The 16365-nt window shown below is 37.6% G+C and overlaps 2 protein-coding genes across 4 annotated transcripts in view; one reads left to right on the top strand and one right to left on the bottom strand.

Annotated features, from left to right (window-relative positions):
- The window catches only part of FOXJ2 (forkhead box J2), a 287675-nt gene that overhangs the window by 35132 nt on the left and 236178 nt on the right, over positions 1-16365 (top strand). The gene's annotated exons all lie outside the window — the stretch shown is intronic.
- A2M (alpha-2-macroglobulin) overlaps positions 1-16365 on the bottom strand; it is a 260412-nt gene that overhangs the window by 218047 nt on the left and 26000 nt on the right. The window contains 7 exon segments of the mRNA XM_074195313.1: positions 30-170; positions 6935-7060; positions 7063-7086; positions 11320-11462; positions 14228-14291; positions 14512-14739; positions 15643-15810. Coding sequence (XP_074051414.1) covers positions 30-170; positions 6935-7060; positions 7063-7086; positions 11320-11462; positions 14228-14291; positions 14512-14739; positions 15643-15810 — 894 coding nt within the window.

Genomic DNA, 16365 nt, shown 5'->3' with positions numbered 1-16365 from the left:
CTCCATGAGACAGCAAGAGTCAGTTAAACAAAATCAAAAAATAGAAAAAATAGAAGCAAATGTAAAATAAAGATATTCTTAAAAGAGAGACATTCTTCAGTATCTTCTTCTTGTGTATTTAGACCCTTAGGAAATCCTGTAAGGTCTTTCACAGATAGTTGTTCATATAGCTATGTAAGTAGAAAAGAGAAAAGAAAAAGGGATTTTTGGTTATTTTCTTTGATAATTTATTGGGGAACTTAAGTTATACAGACTCCACTTCTCCTCTTCCAACTGATCCAGGAGAACCACTATAATGAATATCCATCATGTTGATGAATATTTCAAGTTCGAACACTTTTTGCCCCCAAGAAAGACATTTAAACTTTATTTGCCTCAGTTTCTGCAATTGTAAAAAGAGGATAATAACCTCTCTCCCAGGATTGTTGTGATGATCAAAATGATAATATCTATAAAGTGCTCAGTATAAGAACTATATAAATGGTATTATTGTTGTTCTTGTTACTATCCTTTCACCAGTATTAAGCTTACCTTGGGTCAGTTGTGTCCAACTCCTCATGATACCATTTGGGATTTTCTTTGCAAGAATACTGGAGAGTTTGCCAATTTCTTCTCCAGTTCATCTTATAGATGAGGAAACTGAGTCAAACAGGGTTAAGTGACTTGCCCAGGGTCACATAGCTAGTAAGTGACTCAGACCAGATTTGAACTCAGGAAGTCTTCCTGATTCTAAGCCCTAGTGTTCTATCCTCTATGCCTTTACTTGGGTTAATACATGGATTAAAAATGCCAGGGACCAAGTGACATAGAAAACTCTGGCTAAGGGGTATAGATTTAATGCTAGGTTATATATAGTAACCAAATAACAGATCTTCCTAAATGTTTGTCTTACTGTGTTCAAGGACCTGTGTTTGATAGCACAGGGAAATATGTATGAAATGTTCAAGGAGCTTATAATTTCGGAGAAAGAAACAATAGATTTTACTAATGCCATTTTTAGGGATCCATATTCCTCCTCAAATAACTTTTATGTCACATAAATAAGGACATGAGCCCTGTTTTCACAACACCATATTGTATAGCAGAAAGATCACTGAGTTGGGAATTGATGAGTCTGGATACCAGTCACAGCTTGCTGCTTACTAAGCAGTACAGTTCTAGGAAACTTTCTTAGTCCCAGTTTCTCCATCTGTAAAAATTTAAATTATCCTATCTCAGTGTTATTTAAATTAAGTAAAGGAACAATGCACTTAAGGCTCTATGTAAAAGAGAAAGTCCTCCATAAATGTCACCCTTTCTCAATGATATAATCACACATGTAACCCTCATCTAGGTAAAATAGAGCAGTGCTTTCTAAATTGTGAATTATTGTAAAAACATAATTAGTGAAAAATTCCTCTGTGGAAGAGAGACTATTCAGTTGGACTGATGCAACTGCATTCATATGAATTCATAGAATGACATAAGAGCTAAAAGGGATATTACCATGCCTTGAAAAGAGCCTGAAATATACAGTCTAGAAGACTCAACTGAAAATATTGTGATGCAAAGGAAATACCAATATTAGCCTCCAAGAGAAATTTCATCTGGATCCCCCATTACTACTCATCATGGGCTTATTTCATTCAATAGGTATCATATCTCCCAATGTGAATAAGAATCTCCATGCAAGTTATCCTAATTTTTGTATCTTCCTTTGGGACCTAGCACAATTCTTTGTATTTGGTAGTTACATCATATGGCAAGTACTTTCACATTTATTGACACTGTCTAAAGAAGGAAAGAATATATTTTAATATTTACATACACACAGAGATCTCTCAAACACCATAACTTCCCAGTTCTTCATTCTACTTTTCATTCCCATGACCTCCATTCCACTAAGAATCCTTTGGTGTTCCACTGAATTCACTTGAGGAACTCATGATCCTCCTTTCCATTCCACCTCAATTACATATTGAAATGATCATACCCTTGATTTTGCCAACATCATTTCCCATGTTCTTGAATTCTGAAATTTACTTCTCTGATCATAACACTTTATTAATACATCTTTCCCTCTGCCTTTTGATCCCTTACTCTATTCTTCATTCTCACCTGGAATTCATTCACCCCTAAAGTTTTTTCCTATTAGCCTGCACTGCTACACATTTTTCTGTCTCTAGCTTATCACTATGGTTCAAGAGATGAACCAGTTCATTTCGACACTGATCTCTAATCTATGGATCCCTGATTCCATCACCAAGTTTTTTTTTAATTTAAAATTTTATTATCTTTTAAAATATTTTTTTCCAGTTACATGGAGAGATAGTTTTCAACTGTCAGTTTTTGTAAGATTTTGAGTTCCACATTTTTCTCCCTCCTTCCCTTGTCTCTCTACTCCCTATAACAGTGAGTTATACATGTACAATCATGTTAAACATATTTCCATATTAATCACGTTAACTGATCAAGTCTTGCCAAAACCCATCCATGTGTTACTTCTAACCAACTGTGGACTTTGTTCCTATTCATATGTGGTCGACCACTGGGTCCACTACAAATTTGTTTTACGTAATCTTAATTGAACTCTCATTGAAGCAAGGCAATTCACAAGCCTACTCACCAGGACAGCTGTTTCAAATTTTTTCAAGCCTTCTCAATGCTCCCATTTCAGTTTGTGTCCTATTTTAGTGGCAGACCTGGCTTCATATTTCAATATAAAATTGAGGTCATTCACTATATGTTCCCCTCTTCTTCATGCCACATAACTTAGATGTCTTCCTCTACTTTCTTCTCCTTCACTCTTATCTCAGATAAAGAGGTAGCCCCTCTTCTTGCCAAGGCCAATCCTCTACATGAATCCTTAATCCCACAACTTCTATCTTTTCTAGAAAGTTTCTTCTATCATTTCTTTAATATCTTCAATCTTTATTGGCTCTTTCCCTAATGTATACCAACATACCAAAGTCTCCCATCCTTGGAAAAACCCTCATTTGATTCTACTTTGCCTATTAACTATTCTCTTATTTTTCTTCTCTCCTTCATGGATAAACTTTTTTTGAGAAAGGCAACTATATAATTAGTGCTTCTCCTTCCTCTTTTCTCACAGTATTTTTAAAAATTTTATTTATTTTTCAATTACTTCCAAAGGTCGTTTTCTACATTCATCCTTGTGTGAATTTTTGAGTTACACATTTTTCTATCACCCTCCCTTCCTTTCCTCGTCTCCATGGCAGCAAACAATCATATAAAGATTGTGCATGTACAGTTGTGTTTAAATATTTCCATATTAGCCATGTTGTCTCACAGTATTTTAAATCCTTTTCATTATCCAACTGAAATTATTTTCTCTTAATTGCTAAATCTAATATCAGTCTCAGTCCTCATCCTTCTTGACCTCTTCCTTTGACACTGTTGATCAGTCTTCTAGATACTCTCTCCTCTCTAGGTTTTCATGACATTGTTCTTTCCTGATTCTCCAATCTGTCTGACCACTAAATCTCCTTTGTTGGATATTTCTCTAAGCTATGCCCACTAAATGCGTGGATCTGTCTGTAGTCATCTTCTCTTACTATACGATCTCATTTGATGATCTCATCAATTTCCATAGGTTCAATTATGAAATATGCATATGTTGAATTTTGGTTGGAATGTACAGAGCATGAAAGGGAATTGTATAATATAAAGTAATAAATGTGGGTTGAAAGGGTCGAAAGCAGGTTGTAAGGGTCCTTAAATACTAGACTGAGTAGTCCTTTGATAATAAAAGTATTCGCTGAAGTTTCTGAGCCAGTCAATGACATGGTAACATGTCCTAACTGTGCCTTAGAGAGATTCTCTTGACAGGCCCTTAATAAATACTTGCAAATAGGAAGTGAATAGGAAGGATGAGTCAAAAAAGGTTTCGAGGTTTGCGGTATTTGTGACTGGGAGGACAGGGAAGTTTGGAAGAAAGGAAGTTTTAGTAGAGAAGATGAATTTACTGTTGGACATTGAGTTGAGTTTGAAGGACACCAAAGAGGCAATATCATGTGGACAGATGGGGATGTGGGACTGAAGTTCATCAAAAGAGATTATAAGACTAGATACACAGATTTGGAAATCATCTTCATAAAAGTAATCATTCTATAAGTAGCAGAACAGATCAATAAGAGAGAGAGAGAGAGTATAGAGAAAACAAAGTTTGGGAGACAACTATATTAAAGAAACAGAGAGGAAGATGAAGATGAACTGTGATGGAAATTGAACAAAGTTCAGACAGATAGGTGGAGAACCAGGCGAGAATACTATCTTGGAAGCCAAAATCAGAAAAAGAACCCATTGGGAGGAGTTGGGCAATAGTATCACATGCTACTCAAAAGTCAAGGCCACTTGGTTTAGAAATTAAGAGGGTAAAGGTAACATTTAGTAAAGTTGTTTCATGAGGAACTAAAAAGTGAATGGGGAATGAGGAAATCAAAGCACAGTATAGATTAATTTTTCCAGGATTTTATCTCAAATTTGAAAAGGTAGATAGGATTTCTGGCGCTAATATAGTAAAAGAAGTTTGGGGGTTAGGATTTTTTTGGGATTTTTTTTGTTTGTTTTGTCAGGCAATGGGGTTAAGTGGCTGGCAGACTTGAACTCAGATCCTCCTGACTCCAGGGCTGGTGCTGTATCTACTGTGTCACCTATCTGCCCCTAGCTTTTTTTTTTAATCTTGGAGAGATATGAACATGTTTATAACTAGTGAGAAGGAACAAATGGATAAGACTGAAGATGATTCTAGTCACTTACCTCCTTAATGCTTCTAGTAATTACCTGAGGCAATTAAATGTTGTGTCAAATCAGGAAGACTTGAATTCAAATCTAGCCTCAGACACTTACTGAGAATCTCCTCACAGGTAAAAATCGGAAAAAAATAGCATTTATCCCCAAGGGTTGTTGTGAGGATAAAATGAAATAATATTTGTAAAGTGCTTTCAAAAATTAAAGGATTATATAAGTACCACCATAATTACCACTTCAATAAAATGCAAACACTTCAGCCTAGTACTTAAGAGCCCTCACAACCTATTTCCTTCATGTGATTCCCCTTTATGCACTTTATATTTCATCCAAAATGGAATTCTAAGTTTTCCTCAGAATTCAACATCTGCTTTTTGACCTATGTCTTGTGGACACTCTCTGTGGCTGGAATGCACTCCCTTCTCATCTCCATCTTCTAGAATCTTTCCCTGCATCAAGGCTCATTTTAGATACCACTCTTTCAATGAAGCATAAGGGCAGGATAGAATCAAAGGCATGGGTGGAAATGTTACCCTTTGCAAAAGTCACCTCAAGATTCTGAAAGAAAAGGAAATAAAGATAGGATGAGTATAGATGCACAATAGTTTTGAAGTGTTGAAGAGGAAGATGTAGGAGCTTTGAATGGATGGTCTCTACCATCTCAGAAGGAAATAAGGTTATCTGCTAAGTGATGGTGGTAAATTGAGGAGGGAAGGGCAGAGCAGTGTAGGAATTAGATACTTTAAACCTAAGTTTAAATTTTAACTTATGGGGCAACTAGGTGGCACAGTGGAAAAAGCACTTCCCTGGAGTCAGGAGTACCTGGGTTCAAATCCGGTCTCAGACATTTAATAATTACCTAGCTTTGTGGCCTTGGGCAAGCCACTTAACCCCATTTGCCTTGCAAAAACCTAAAAATAAATAAATAAATAAATTTTAACTATGACAATTTCTGTGTGACCTTGGACAAGTAATTTAACCTCTGTAGACTTTATGATGATCCCTGGGGTATCTTCTAGCTCAAATGTTTCCTTTTCTTCAACATTCAATTTCATTAAAAATTTGACTTATTTTTTTCATAACCCTTTTGTTGCTTCTGACCCATTAATTGTATACTTATCAAAAAGTCTGGATGCCCTTCCCTTTGAGGAAGAGCACTATATCTTCTCAGGAATTTCTATTACTCTAAATTGAAATATCCAGGTAATTGTAATTACCATTAAGAGAAGTATCTTTTTCTTAGGTAGGTTGTTAAAGTTATTCAGTGGTATCTGACTCTTTGCGATCCCATTTGATGGTTCTTGGCAAATATATGCAGTGGTTTGCCATTTCCTTCTCCAGACTGTTTCACAAATGAGGAAACTGAGGCAAACATTGTTAAGTGACTTGCCCAGGGTCACATAGCTAGTAAGTGTCTGAGGTCAGATTTGAACTCAGGAAGAAGAATCTTCTTGCCTCTAAGACTGGTGCACAATTCTAGCTGGCCTTTCTTGAACACCCTACAATTTTCTGTACTAAAAGCCAAGTTTATTTCTTCAGCTATCTCAAGGAATTAAAGAGAGTTTTTCTTAACTTTCACTGGAATAATTCTTTTACCAAGGAAAAAGTGAAATTCTTATCAGCAACCATAGATTTAATCATGCAGGTGAATTCCATATCTACATATCCACCCTTCATCTCTCTTGAGTTCAAGTCCTCCAACTGCTTTTTGACATTTCCATCTTGATGTGTAATGAGAATCTCAAATTCATCATATCCAAAAAAGAACTAATCCATTATCATTCCTTTTTACTCTCTGTTCTCTTAATGTCCCTATTTTTGTCTTCCTGACCAGCTCTTAATATTGCTACTACCTCTCCAAGGTCTGTTCTTATGGTCATGCAAAACTTACTCTCATCAGGAGTTAAGTGGCTTGCCCAAGGCCACACAGCTAGGTAATTATTAAGTGTTGGAGACCAGATTTGAACCCAGGTACTCCTGACTCCAGGGCTGGTGCTTTATCCACTGTGCCATCTAGCCACCCCTTCATCAGGAGTTTTGAATCAATTTGGTATAGTCAGTACTTTTCATGTGATGTTATATGATACACATAATCTCTAAAGGAGCAACTGAAGTAAGACAGCTAAATATTTCTTGCTGTGCAACTATGACTTCTTTATGATCACAGGAATGGATTAGAACTTACCAAGGCAGGAGTAAGTTCCTCTTCAAGTTGCAGGAGAAGGACACTCTCATCCACTGCCTGCAAAGCACAGAGAGACTGAGGAGAGGCTTTCACCCTCAGGTGGGTTTCCAAAGATGCAAGGCTTTTTTTGGTGATGAAAAGCTTAGCATTACCTGTAAAAAAAGAGAGTAGGGTCAATTGAATAGCTTTCAATCTCTCTTCTCCCTTGTCCTCTTCACATTCAAAACACAACTCAGAATGACTTAGCTACGATTGTAAGAGTCTTGGGCACTCTTTGAGCCTCTTCTTTTCACCCAACTTGAATGAATAGTTGATACATAGTAGTGAACTCATATCATTGAGAAATGACAACCATCAGAACTGTAAATCTTCTTTCTCAGAGACCCGCTTTCATCTCTGGTCTGCCAATTATTATTATTATTTTATTTAGTTAATTTAATACATCAAACATGCATTCAGTGGAGTCTTTGGGGATAATTTTTTTTAGGATTTTGCAGATCAAATCGGGTTAAGTGACTTGCCCAAGATCACACAGATAGGTAATTATTAAGTGTCTGAGGCCAGATTTGAACTCAAGTACTCCTGATTCCAGGGCCAGTGTTCTATCCACTGCACCACCTAGCTGCCCCTGGGGACAATTCTTTTTTTTTTTTTTTAAGTAACCAATGTTTATTTTCTATCAGCATTTTTCCAACACTATTAGAGCATCTGGGTATAAGTTAGGACCACTCTGTGTTAGTTCCTATCCATTCAGTGGTCTGAGCAGTAGGAGCTGCAGACCAGTCCTCAGTAGCTGGCTGAGCACTCCAGTCTTCAGTAGGGAACTGCTGAATGGGCACAGATGGCACCTGGATGCCCTCAGACCAATGAGCCACCTCTGGCTGAGCAGCAGTGAATTCTGGGGCAGGTACAGTCCATTTACCCTGAAATTTCTCCTTTGTCACTGCCTTCTCACCTGCAGCCTGCTCTTCCTTTTCAGTCTCCTCTGGATCTCTGTAGAAGTAAAGATCAGGCATGACCTCCCATGGGTGCTCACGGGAAATGGTACCATGCATCCACAGGACTTCTCGGGCCAGCACCCACCACATCAGACCCACTGAGTGAGGTCCCTTGTAGTTACATGGAATGGCAGTGTCCACATAGTGAAGTGGTGAGTCTGTGTTGCACAGTGCAATGGTTGGAAGGTTAACATATGATGCTTCAGTCAAAGGCTGATGATATGCACGAGGATCAGTGACCACCAAGAGGCAAGGCTCCCTGAAAGCTGCCTGGATCTGGTTAGTGAAGGTGCCTGGGGGTGAAGAGTCCAGCAATAGGCGTGGCGCCAGTGGCAGCAGCAAATTTCAGAACAGCTCTCTGGCCAGTGTTCCTGGATAAGATGGCACTAACATCAGCTAGATTTTCAATGGCAACAATGGCACGAGCTGCCAGCAGAAGCTTTTCCCAAATTCTCTTCAAATTAATGATAAAGATGCCATCACTCTTCCTTTTGTAGATATACTGTTCCATCTGAAAGTCCAAATTGGTGCCACCCAAATGGGCGCCTGCAGTGAGGAATTTGAGGACATCCTCCTCCTTCATCTGCAAGACATCCAGGGCTCTGGACATTGTGAAAGTTTCCCTTGAAAGTTACGACAGAAACCGCAAACAATGTCGTATGGACCCCTCTTCTGGGCAACGTGGAAAGGGCAATAATTGTTTTAAAAAATTAACGCTTTTTAAAAAATTTTGAGTTCCAAATTCTCTTCCTCCAACCTCATCTCCACCCATTGAGAAGGCAAGCAATATAATATCCATTATACCTATGAACTTCTGAAAAACATTTCCATATTAGAGCCATGTTGAAAAGGAGAAAGAATGAACGAAAGAAAGAAAATGAAAAACTGTAATTCAATCTGCACTCTGAGCTCATTAGTTTATCAGGAAGTGATAGCAATTTTTCCATCAACAATCATGTATTTTTTTTAGAGGGAATCAAGAGTTAAAATTTACCCAGGATCATATAGCAAATAGAAATCTAAAAGGGAATTTGAACTCAGTCCTCTTGACTCTAGGGCTGTTGCTCTATCCACTGTGCCACTTAGCTGCCCCCGTTATATGTGAGGAATACATTTGTTATGTATTTGTACTATGAGCAGGATGTTGAATTATAGACTAGGAGATAAATGAGATAGCCCTAAAAGAACTTTTAATCTAGTGATTCAGCATATATTTGGTACAAGTATGTTGCCTCCAACACTCCTTACAAATTATCATAAGAAGAATCACAACTGGGTTATATTATGAGATGTAATATATCCTAATAGAATTAGGATGCCCAAGGTCTCTTATTGACTTTTCTACTAACTTACCATTTGATCACTGACAAATTCAAATTCAACATCTATATGTATTATTTTCCCTTATTAGAAATTAAGTTCCTTGAGCTTTCTAGGTGCAAAGAAGCAATGTGAATGAAGGGAATTGAAAGAATAAATGAAAAGGAATTTGCTTATTTATTGTCAGCCTTGGAGAATAATCTGCTACATGATCTACATTCTATATTCTCAGATAGAGAAAAAGGAAAAGCAATTCACTCTCCCTAACTCAGAAAAGAAGGGCAGCTAACAATGGATCCTGCAACAGGCCTGGAGTCAGGAAGACCCGAGGCCAAATCCAGCCTCAGACGCTAGCCATATGACCCTGAACAAGTCACTTATTCCTGTATGCTTTAGTTTCCTCATCTGTAAAATGAGGTGAGAAGGAAATAGCAACCTACTCCAGTATCTTTGCTAAGAAAACTCCAAATTGGGTCACAAAGAATTGTCATAACTGAAAAAAGACTGAACAACAAACTCAGCAAGAAATAATTATTAGGGACCTTCGTTTAGGAGACATGAAGAAAAAAGTCACAGCTATCTAAGCTGTCCTTTGGAGTGCCAGCTAATTGAAGAATGAACTGAAAAAGACTCCAAATGATCTTATTCATAAATAGGTAGGAAGCTTTCCCAGAAACAACAGCAGTTTTAGCAACAATATTAAAGCCACAACAGCATCAGTAGAGGATAGTTGAAAGGCTGCAATGTTGAAAGGTAGGAAACAGCAGCTGTAAGAGGTGAAGATTTAAAAGAAAAGATGCAGCTTCAGCAAAGAGTACTCTAAGACAGAACTTGAGAACTAGTCATTTCTAGTCATGATGCTTTCTCTAATGTGATCTTTATAACAATTCTAGGAGTGCACAGCACAACATTATCCCCATTTTCCAGATGAAGAACCAAATAAGATGGAATCTAAACCAGATGACTCTGAGGCCCAAATCCTTCTTCATTTCTCAGTTTGCATTTTCCTGGAATGTGTTCGTTTTCACTGACATGTAAATCTAGGAGTGGGCATAGTTTTTCTATTTTTCTACTTTACTTTTTTTCTAATTTATTGCTTCATTTAAATGCTTTGCTATTTGATTTGTGACTTTCTCTTGGTGTACTAGTAGATTAAGGATTGGATCAGAGTTTTAACCACATTTCCTCTTCCAGTTCACCTTGAAACCAAGTCACATGTGATTACAAAGTTGAGTTCGACTACTGCATTGTTGGTGGAGTTGTGAATTTATCCAACCTTTCTGGAGAGCAATTTGGAACTATGCCCAAAGGGCAACAAAAACATGCATACCCTTTGATCCAGCAATACCACTGCTGGGTCTATACCCTGAAGAGATGATGAAAGAGGTTAAAAACATCACTTGTGCAAAAATATTCATAGCAGCCCTGTTTGTGGTGGCAAAGAATTAGAAATCAAGTAAATGTCCTTCAATTGGGGAATGGCTTAGCAAACTGTGATATGTGTATGTCATGGAACACTATTGTTCTATTAGAAAACAGGAGGGATGGAAATTCAGTGAAGCCTAGAGGAATTTGCATGAACTGATGCTGAATGAGATGAATAGAGCCAGAAAAATATTGTACACCCTAACAGCAACATGGGGGCAATGATCAACCTTGATGGACTTGCTCATTCCATCAGTGCAACAATTAGGGACAATTTGGGGCTCTCTGCAATGGAGAATACCATCTGTATCCAAAGAAAGAACTGTGGAGTTCGAACAAAGACCAAGGACTATTCCCTCTAATTTCAAACAAAAACTGCTATCTTATTGTCTGATCTTGCTTTCTCTTATACTTTATGTTTCTTCCTTAAGGATATGATTTCTCTCTCATCACATTGGGTCAATGTATACTATGGAAACAATGTAAAGATTGGAAAATTGCCTTCTGTGGGGGGGAGGGCAGAAAATAAGATTGGGGGAAAAATTGTAAAACTCAAAATAAATAAAATCTTCATAAAAAGACAAAGTTGAGTTTGATACTGTTAACATATGCCTTTAATTTTCTATGACATAAATCACCCACCTTGTTGGCAAAACAGTCTTCAATTTTAAACTTCTTAGAATCTGCAACAACTTCCCCATTTTGCAAAATGGTATAGATGAGAACTCGAGCAATGGGAGCAATGTCTGACTCCACGGGGAGGTTAAAAGAAAATATCCCTTTCACTGTTGAATAAAGAGAGTAAAAATATTAATTATGGAGCAAAATACTGTCCCTGATCATTGTGGGAGGCACAGCAGTTTTGAATAGTATGTCTTCATTTTTTAACCTTTTATTATTATTTTTATTGTCATTGAATTTTACAGTTTTTCCCCTAATCTTGCTTCCTTTCCCCACCCCCCACAGTGAGCAGTCTGATTGTCTTTACACTGTTTCCACAGCACATCTTCATCTTTAGGGCATCAAGTAGTCTACCATTTTGTTGTTTAGTCATTTTTCAATCTTATCTCTACCAGTGTAGATCACAGCCATGCCAGAACTTAGTGGATGGTCTGAGAGTTGTTTTGGCAAAATAAATCACCACTCTATAGTCTTGTGAAGAAGCTGACCAGACATAGCTAGGCTGGGCTTCAGGGTGTTTCTAGTCCAATCTCAAAGCCTTTCCAGCTTAGTTCCTTTCATGAATTTCTATCAGTTTTACTTCTTTTGAACCTAGGCTCTCCTCAATGTCACAATATGGCACCAGAAGTTGTACAGTTTGTGGAGGCTTCATAGGCTAATAGAAGAGAAAATTGAGAGGAAAAAAAAACTAGTATTTTACTATAATTTCAAATTCAGTGATAAAATTTTAACATGTTGTAGAAATTTTAAGATTTCTCCAAAAACTATGATGTAAAAGCTATTTCAGGTCATTAGCTAAGTTTAATACTTGTATATTAAATGATAACTTAAGTAGTCAATTGGAAGTTGCCTTAAACTTTCAAAATTTGATAATAGTAGTACCAGGAAAGGGGCAAAAGGAGGGGCATTAATCCTTTCATTAACCATTTAATGAATTGGATTAAATGGACACAAAGGCTATTCCAATGAACAAAGACAATCCAGGGACTTAGGTTAACAACATGAATGACTGAGAGATGGTATATACAAATTGGAAATCACAAAAAAGTGGAGTCAGTTGGAAAGATTTGTTGTCTCATACTCCTTCCTATATCACTGGCATTCAACATCACAGCGTTAACAAAGTGTCTTCTATTGGTGTCTCCTATCACTGAGGCCCTGCTCCTTTGCTTTCCCCAAAAGACATCAATATCAATAACTCACATTGAGGTAGAAATTCAAAGGTTGCCAAGAACTTTTTCCACATCAATTCTGAGAGAGATGTAGTACAGGTATTATTATCTCCATTTTAAAAGATGAAAACTTGACTAGTTAAGACACCTGACTAGAGAGTCAGAAATATGAGTTGTCGTGGAGTCTCGAGATTGGGTGCTTTCCACTTCAGTAGGGTACTTCTAACCATGTTCTATTGTATAGTTGGAATGAATTGTAAAGCAAATACTCTCCAGGGCTTTAGGGAAGAAGTAGTGAGGGGGGCACCTATGTCTCTGTCTCTGTCTCTGTCTCTGTCTCTGTCTCTGTCTCTGTCTCTGTCTCTCTCTCTCTCTCTCTCTCTCTCTCTCTCTCTCTCTCTCTCTTGCCACTGTAAAAAACACAGGTTAAAGATATTGTTAAACATAATCCTCAATGATGCAACTCCCTTTATAACTGCAGATCACCAAATTCAGGTCCTCCTTTCTCCAAGGCCAGCTTCCTATCCATTAAAAAACAGTCTAGTTAAGGTGGGGCATTTCTCTAGGAATAGTGCCTAGAGAGTCCAGAAGTAAGGCTTCAACTGGGTTATTTGGGCACCTAATACAAATAATGCTTTGGTAGGTGTTCTTGTCACTCACAGTTAATGACTATGAAGGCCATATTCTTTACAGAGCAGTGAAAGAAGGATTTACTATATCCTTGGCTTGTCTTCTTGACCACAGTCCTTGGTTATCATCAGGGACTTAAAATCCTAATACATCACAACCTAGTTGTTATTGGCATTCACTAATGATAATATATATATATATATATATATATAGTGAGATTAAGAACTTGATTTTATTCATTGTTATTTCACAATTACTGAGACAAATAGTTTGTTCTCTTGGCAAAAGTTGTCTCCATTACCCAGGAAACCCTAAAGACAGTGGATGTTTATCATTCCAGAAAAATATCAAGCTTAGAAGAAATAAGAGAGAAAAGGAGGGAAAAGTAAAGAAGTGGAGAATTGAAGAAAATAAGACTTTTTTCTTTTTTGCAGTCCCTCTATTTGAAAAGGGAGTTGGAAATCCTTGAAAAAGTATGTTCCTATGACTGTGAAGGGCTGTAAAGAGGCTAGCAGCATATATGTATGTCATGGAACACTATTGTTCTATTAGAAACCAGGAGGGATGGGATTTCAGGGAAACCTGGAGGGATTTGCATGAACTGATGCTGAGTGAGATGAGCAGAACCAGAAAAACACTGTACACCCTAACAGCAACATGGGAGTGATGTTCAACCTTGAAGGACTTGCTCATTCCATCAGTGCAACAATCGGGAACAATTTGGGGCTGTCTGCAAAGGAGAGTACCATCTGTATCCAGATGAGGAGCTGTGGAGTTTGAACAGAGTGCAAGGACTATTCCCTTTAATTTAGAAAAAAAAATCAGATAGCTTATTGTCTGATCTTGTTACCTCTTAGACTTCTCTTTAAGGATATGATTTATGATTTCTCTCTCATCACACACAATTTGGAACAAGGTACAACATGGAAACAAAGTAAAGACTGACAAATGCTTTCTGTTGGGGGGGGGAGGGAAGCAAGATTGGGGGAAAAATGTAAAACTCAAATAATATCTTTAATAAAAATAAATTTTAAAAAAGAGGCTAGCTGAGATCAGACTGGGAATACTGTCTCCTGCCTTCACAGGCAGCATATCGGTGCCTGTTCCAACAATTAGTCCCTTGGCCATGATCTGTAGAAAGAAAAAATGTTTGCCACAATTTTTAATTTAAATCTGTCTCTCAGTTGACACCTCAGGTGTTGAAACCCAGTTGTCAAAACAGAGAAACAAGGACAAGAATGAGAAAGGAAAATGGTATAAAGCCCAAAGTATTGTGTAATTACTGGGCTTTATATATTTGCGTAAATACTAAGCTTTATATGATAATCAGAGTTCTGGTTTACATTCTCACCAGATAATAGAAAGGGAGCTCCTTTAGTTCCTTTAGGGCCTGTCCACTGAGGATGTAGTGCACCCGAATCTCCTGGTTTTGACCACAGGGCAAAATACCAAATACAGGTTCAATGTAGACATAGCTGTTACTTGAAGAGAAAACATGCTTTATAGTATGGAATGCTGTCAAGTGGTGGGTGGTTTTCCACATGTATCCATAGCAATGTCTCCCTTCTTTGTATCTGGCCTAAGGAAACAGAAGGGAAAGGGGTAGTATTGAATTATCTGTGACTAAATTCCAAAATATAAAACTAATCTGGACTACTTTTTCAACTGAGTTGTTGAAGAGATAATGATACTGTGTCTCCAAGTCAAAATTTTAGAAAAGTCCGTTTCTTCATAGAGAGCTTCTTAATTCTAGAGACAAAAAGAAGAGGCCACTTGCAGGGTTATCTTTGATCTAACTTGCTTTGCCCTGCTTAGCCAATGGAACATTACCTCTCAACAACGTAAATGTTAACATTAGAATTTTGAATATTCAATCACTTTAAGCAAGAAAATGTCACCTTTTGAGTTAGAGGGTTTGTCCTAAATAGCTATTACTTGTAAATTTACACCCCAGCCACTCTTACCATTTTTTGGTTAGTCCTACCACCCCAGATAGTAGCCTTGTCCCTCATGAGAAGTCCATTGTTTGCCATTCAAGATGGCAGGCTTCCCATCATCCTTCATATTTGGGTGGCCTTGAAGTCTGGATTTATGACATTTAGAGACTTTTCACCCTCATCATCTCCAGAAGCAAGGAAATATAATATTGCTTGGGAGTGGGATGGTACTAAAAGGAGAATCTGTGAAAATGGAGGAGAAAACACTCAAACAGAGAGACCACACTAGCCATTGTCCCCAACTCAGCTCTCCATGTCTTCAGGAGCTTTGTAGAACCCCTGAGCTTATGGGGAAAGTCCTATGTCAGTTTTAGCTCAGTCTCAAACCATGAGTAATTTCCTTGCCTAAGGAGATGATGGAATAAGGTTGAGAGGAAGGGAAAGATTCCAGCTTCCATAAGTCCAACCTTTACTTTTTTCCCCTCTAGAGGAGACAGCTAGACCAACATCATTTTTGGTTATTGGGGCAAACCTTTCTTACTTACTGAGAGACTGATGAAGGGAGAAGTAAAGCTGTCAGTGTCAAATGAGAACTCTGCCAAGCCTTTTGCATTAGTGGTATAATTTTTGGTGAAGCCTTGGTTAGATTCCAACACATTGATATAGATGATCTCATTTGGAATGGGCTCATCCTTCCCATTTACTAGGAGCACCTGAGGAATTAAAATTGTGATTAGTCCTAATACATAGTGCCCATGACAAACACAATTCTTCCTGCTTTCCTGCCATGGGCAAACACCATGCACTAATTCAGGATCAGTCACTCAAGCCTAGTTGTCTATAAGTAAAATATTGCAGTCTAGATAGTTAAATTCAGGCAGCTAAAACACATTAGATGATTGTCACTTGATGTTTCTAGAACAAAAATTACTCTGTTCCTAAATCATGTTATATAATCATTGTAGAATGGTTGTAGTGCGCTAATTCTTATAATAATTAAAATTTGGATGGATAGAGCACAGGCCCTGGAGTCAGGAGTACCTGAGTTCAAATCGAACCTCAGGCACTTAACAATTACTTAGCTGTGTGGCCTTGGGCAAGCCACTTAACCCCAATGCCTTGTAAAAACTAAAAATAATAATAATGATAATAATAATAATAATAATTAAAGGCTGGTAATTTTCAAATATAATCATTTTGCTATTTCATGTATTTAAAATATATTAGTTAACCCAGCAAAACTAAACATCCTCTATGATTCCTCTCTC

Source organism: Macrotis lagotis, chromosome 7 (assembly GCF_037893015.1).
Source record: "Macrotis lagotis isolate mMagLag1 chromosome 7, bilby.v1.9.chrom.fasta, whole genome shotgun sequence".
In the NCBI taxonomy this organism is placed as follows: Eukaryota; Metazoa; Chordata; class Mammalia; order Peramelemorphia; family Peramelidae; genus Macrotis; species Macrotis lagotis.
Note: the sequence above shows the minus strand (reverse complement) of the source record. Positions and strands in the feature narration are given on the sequence as shown.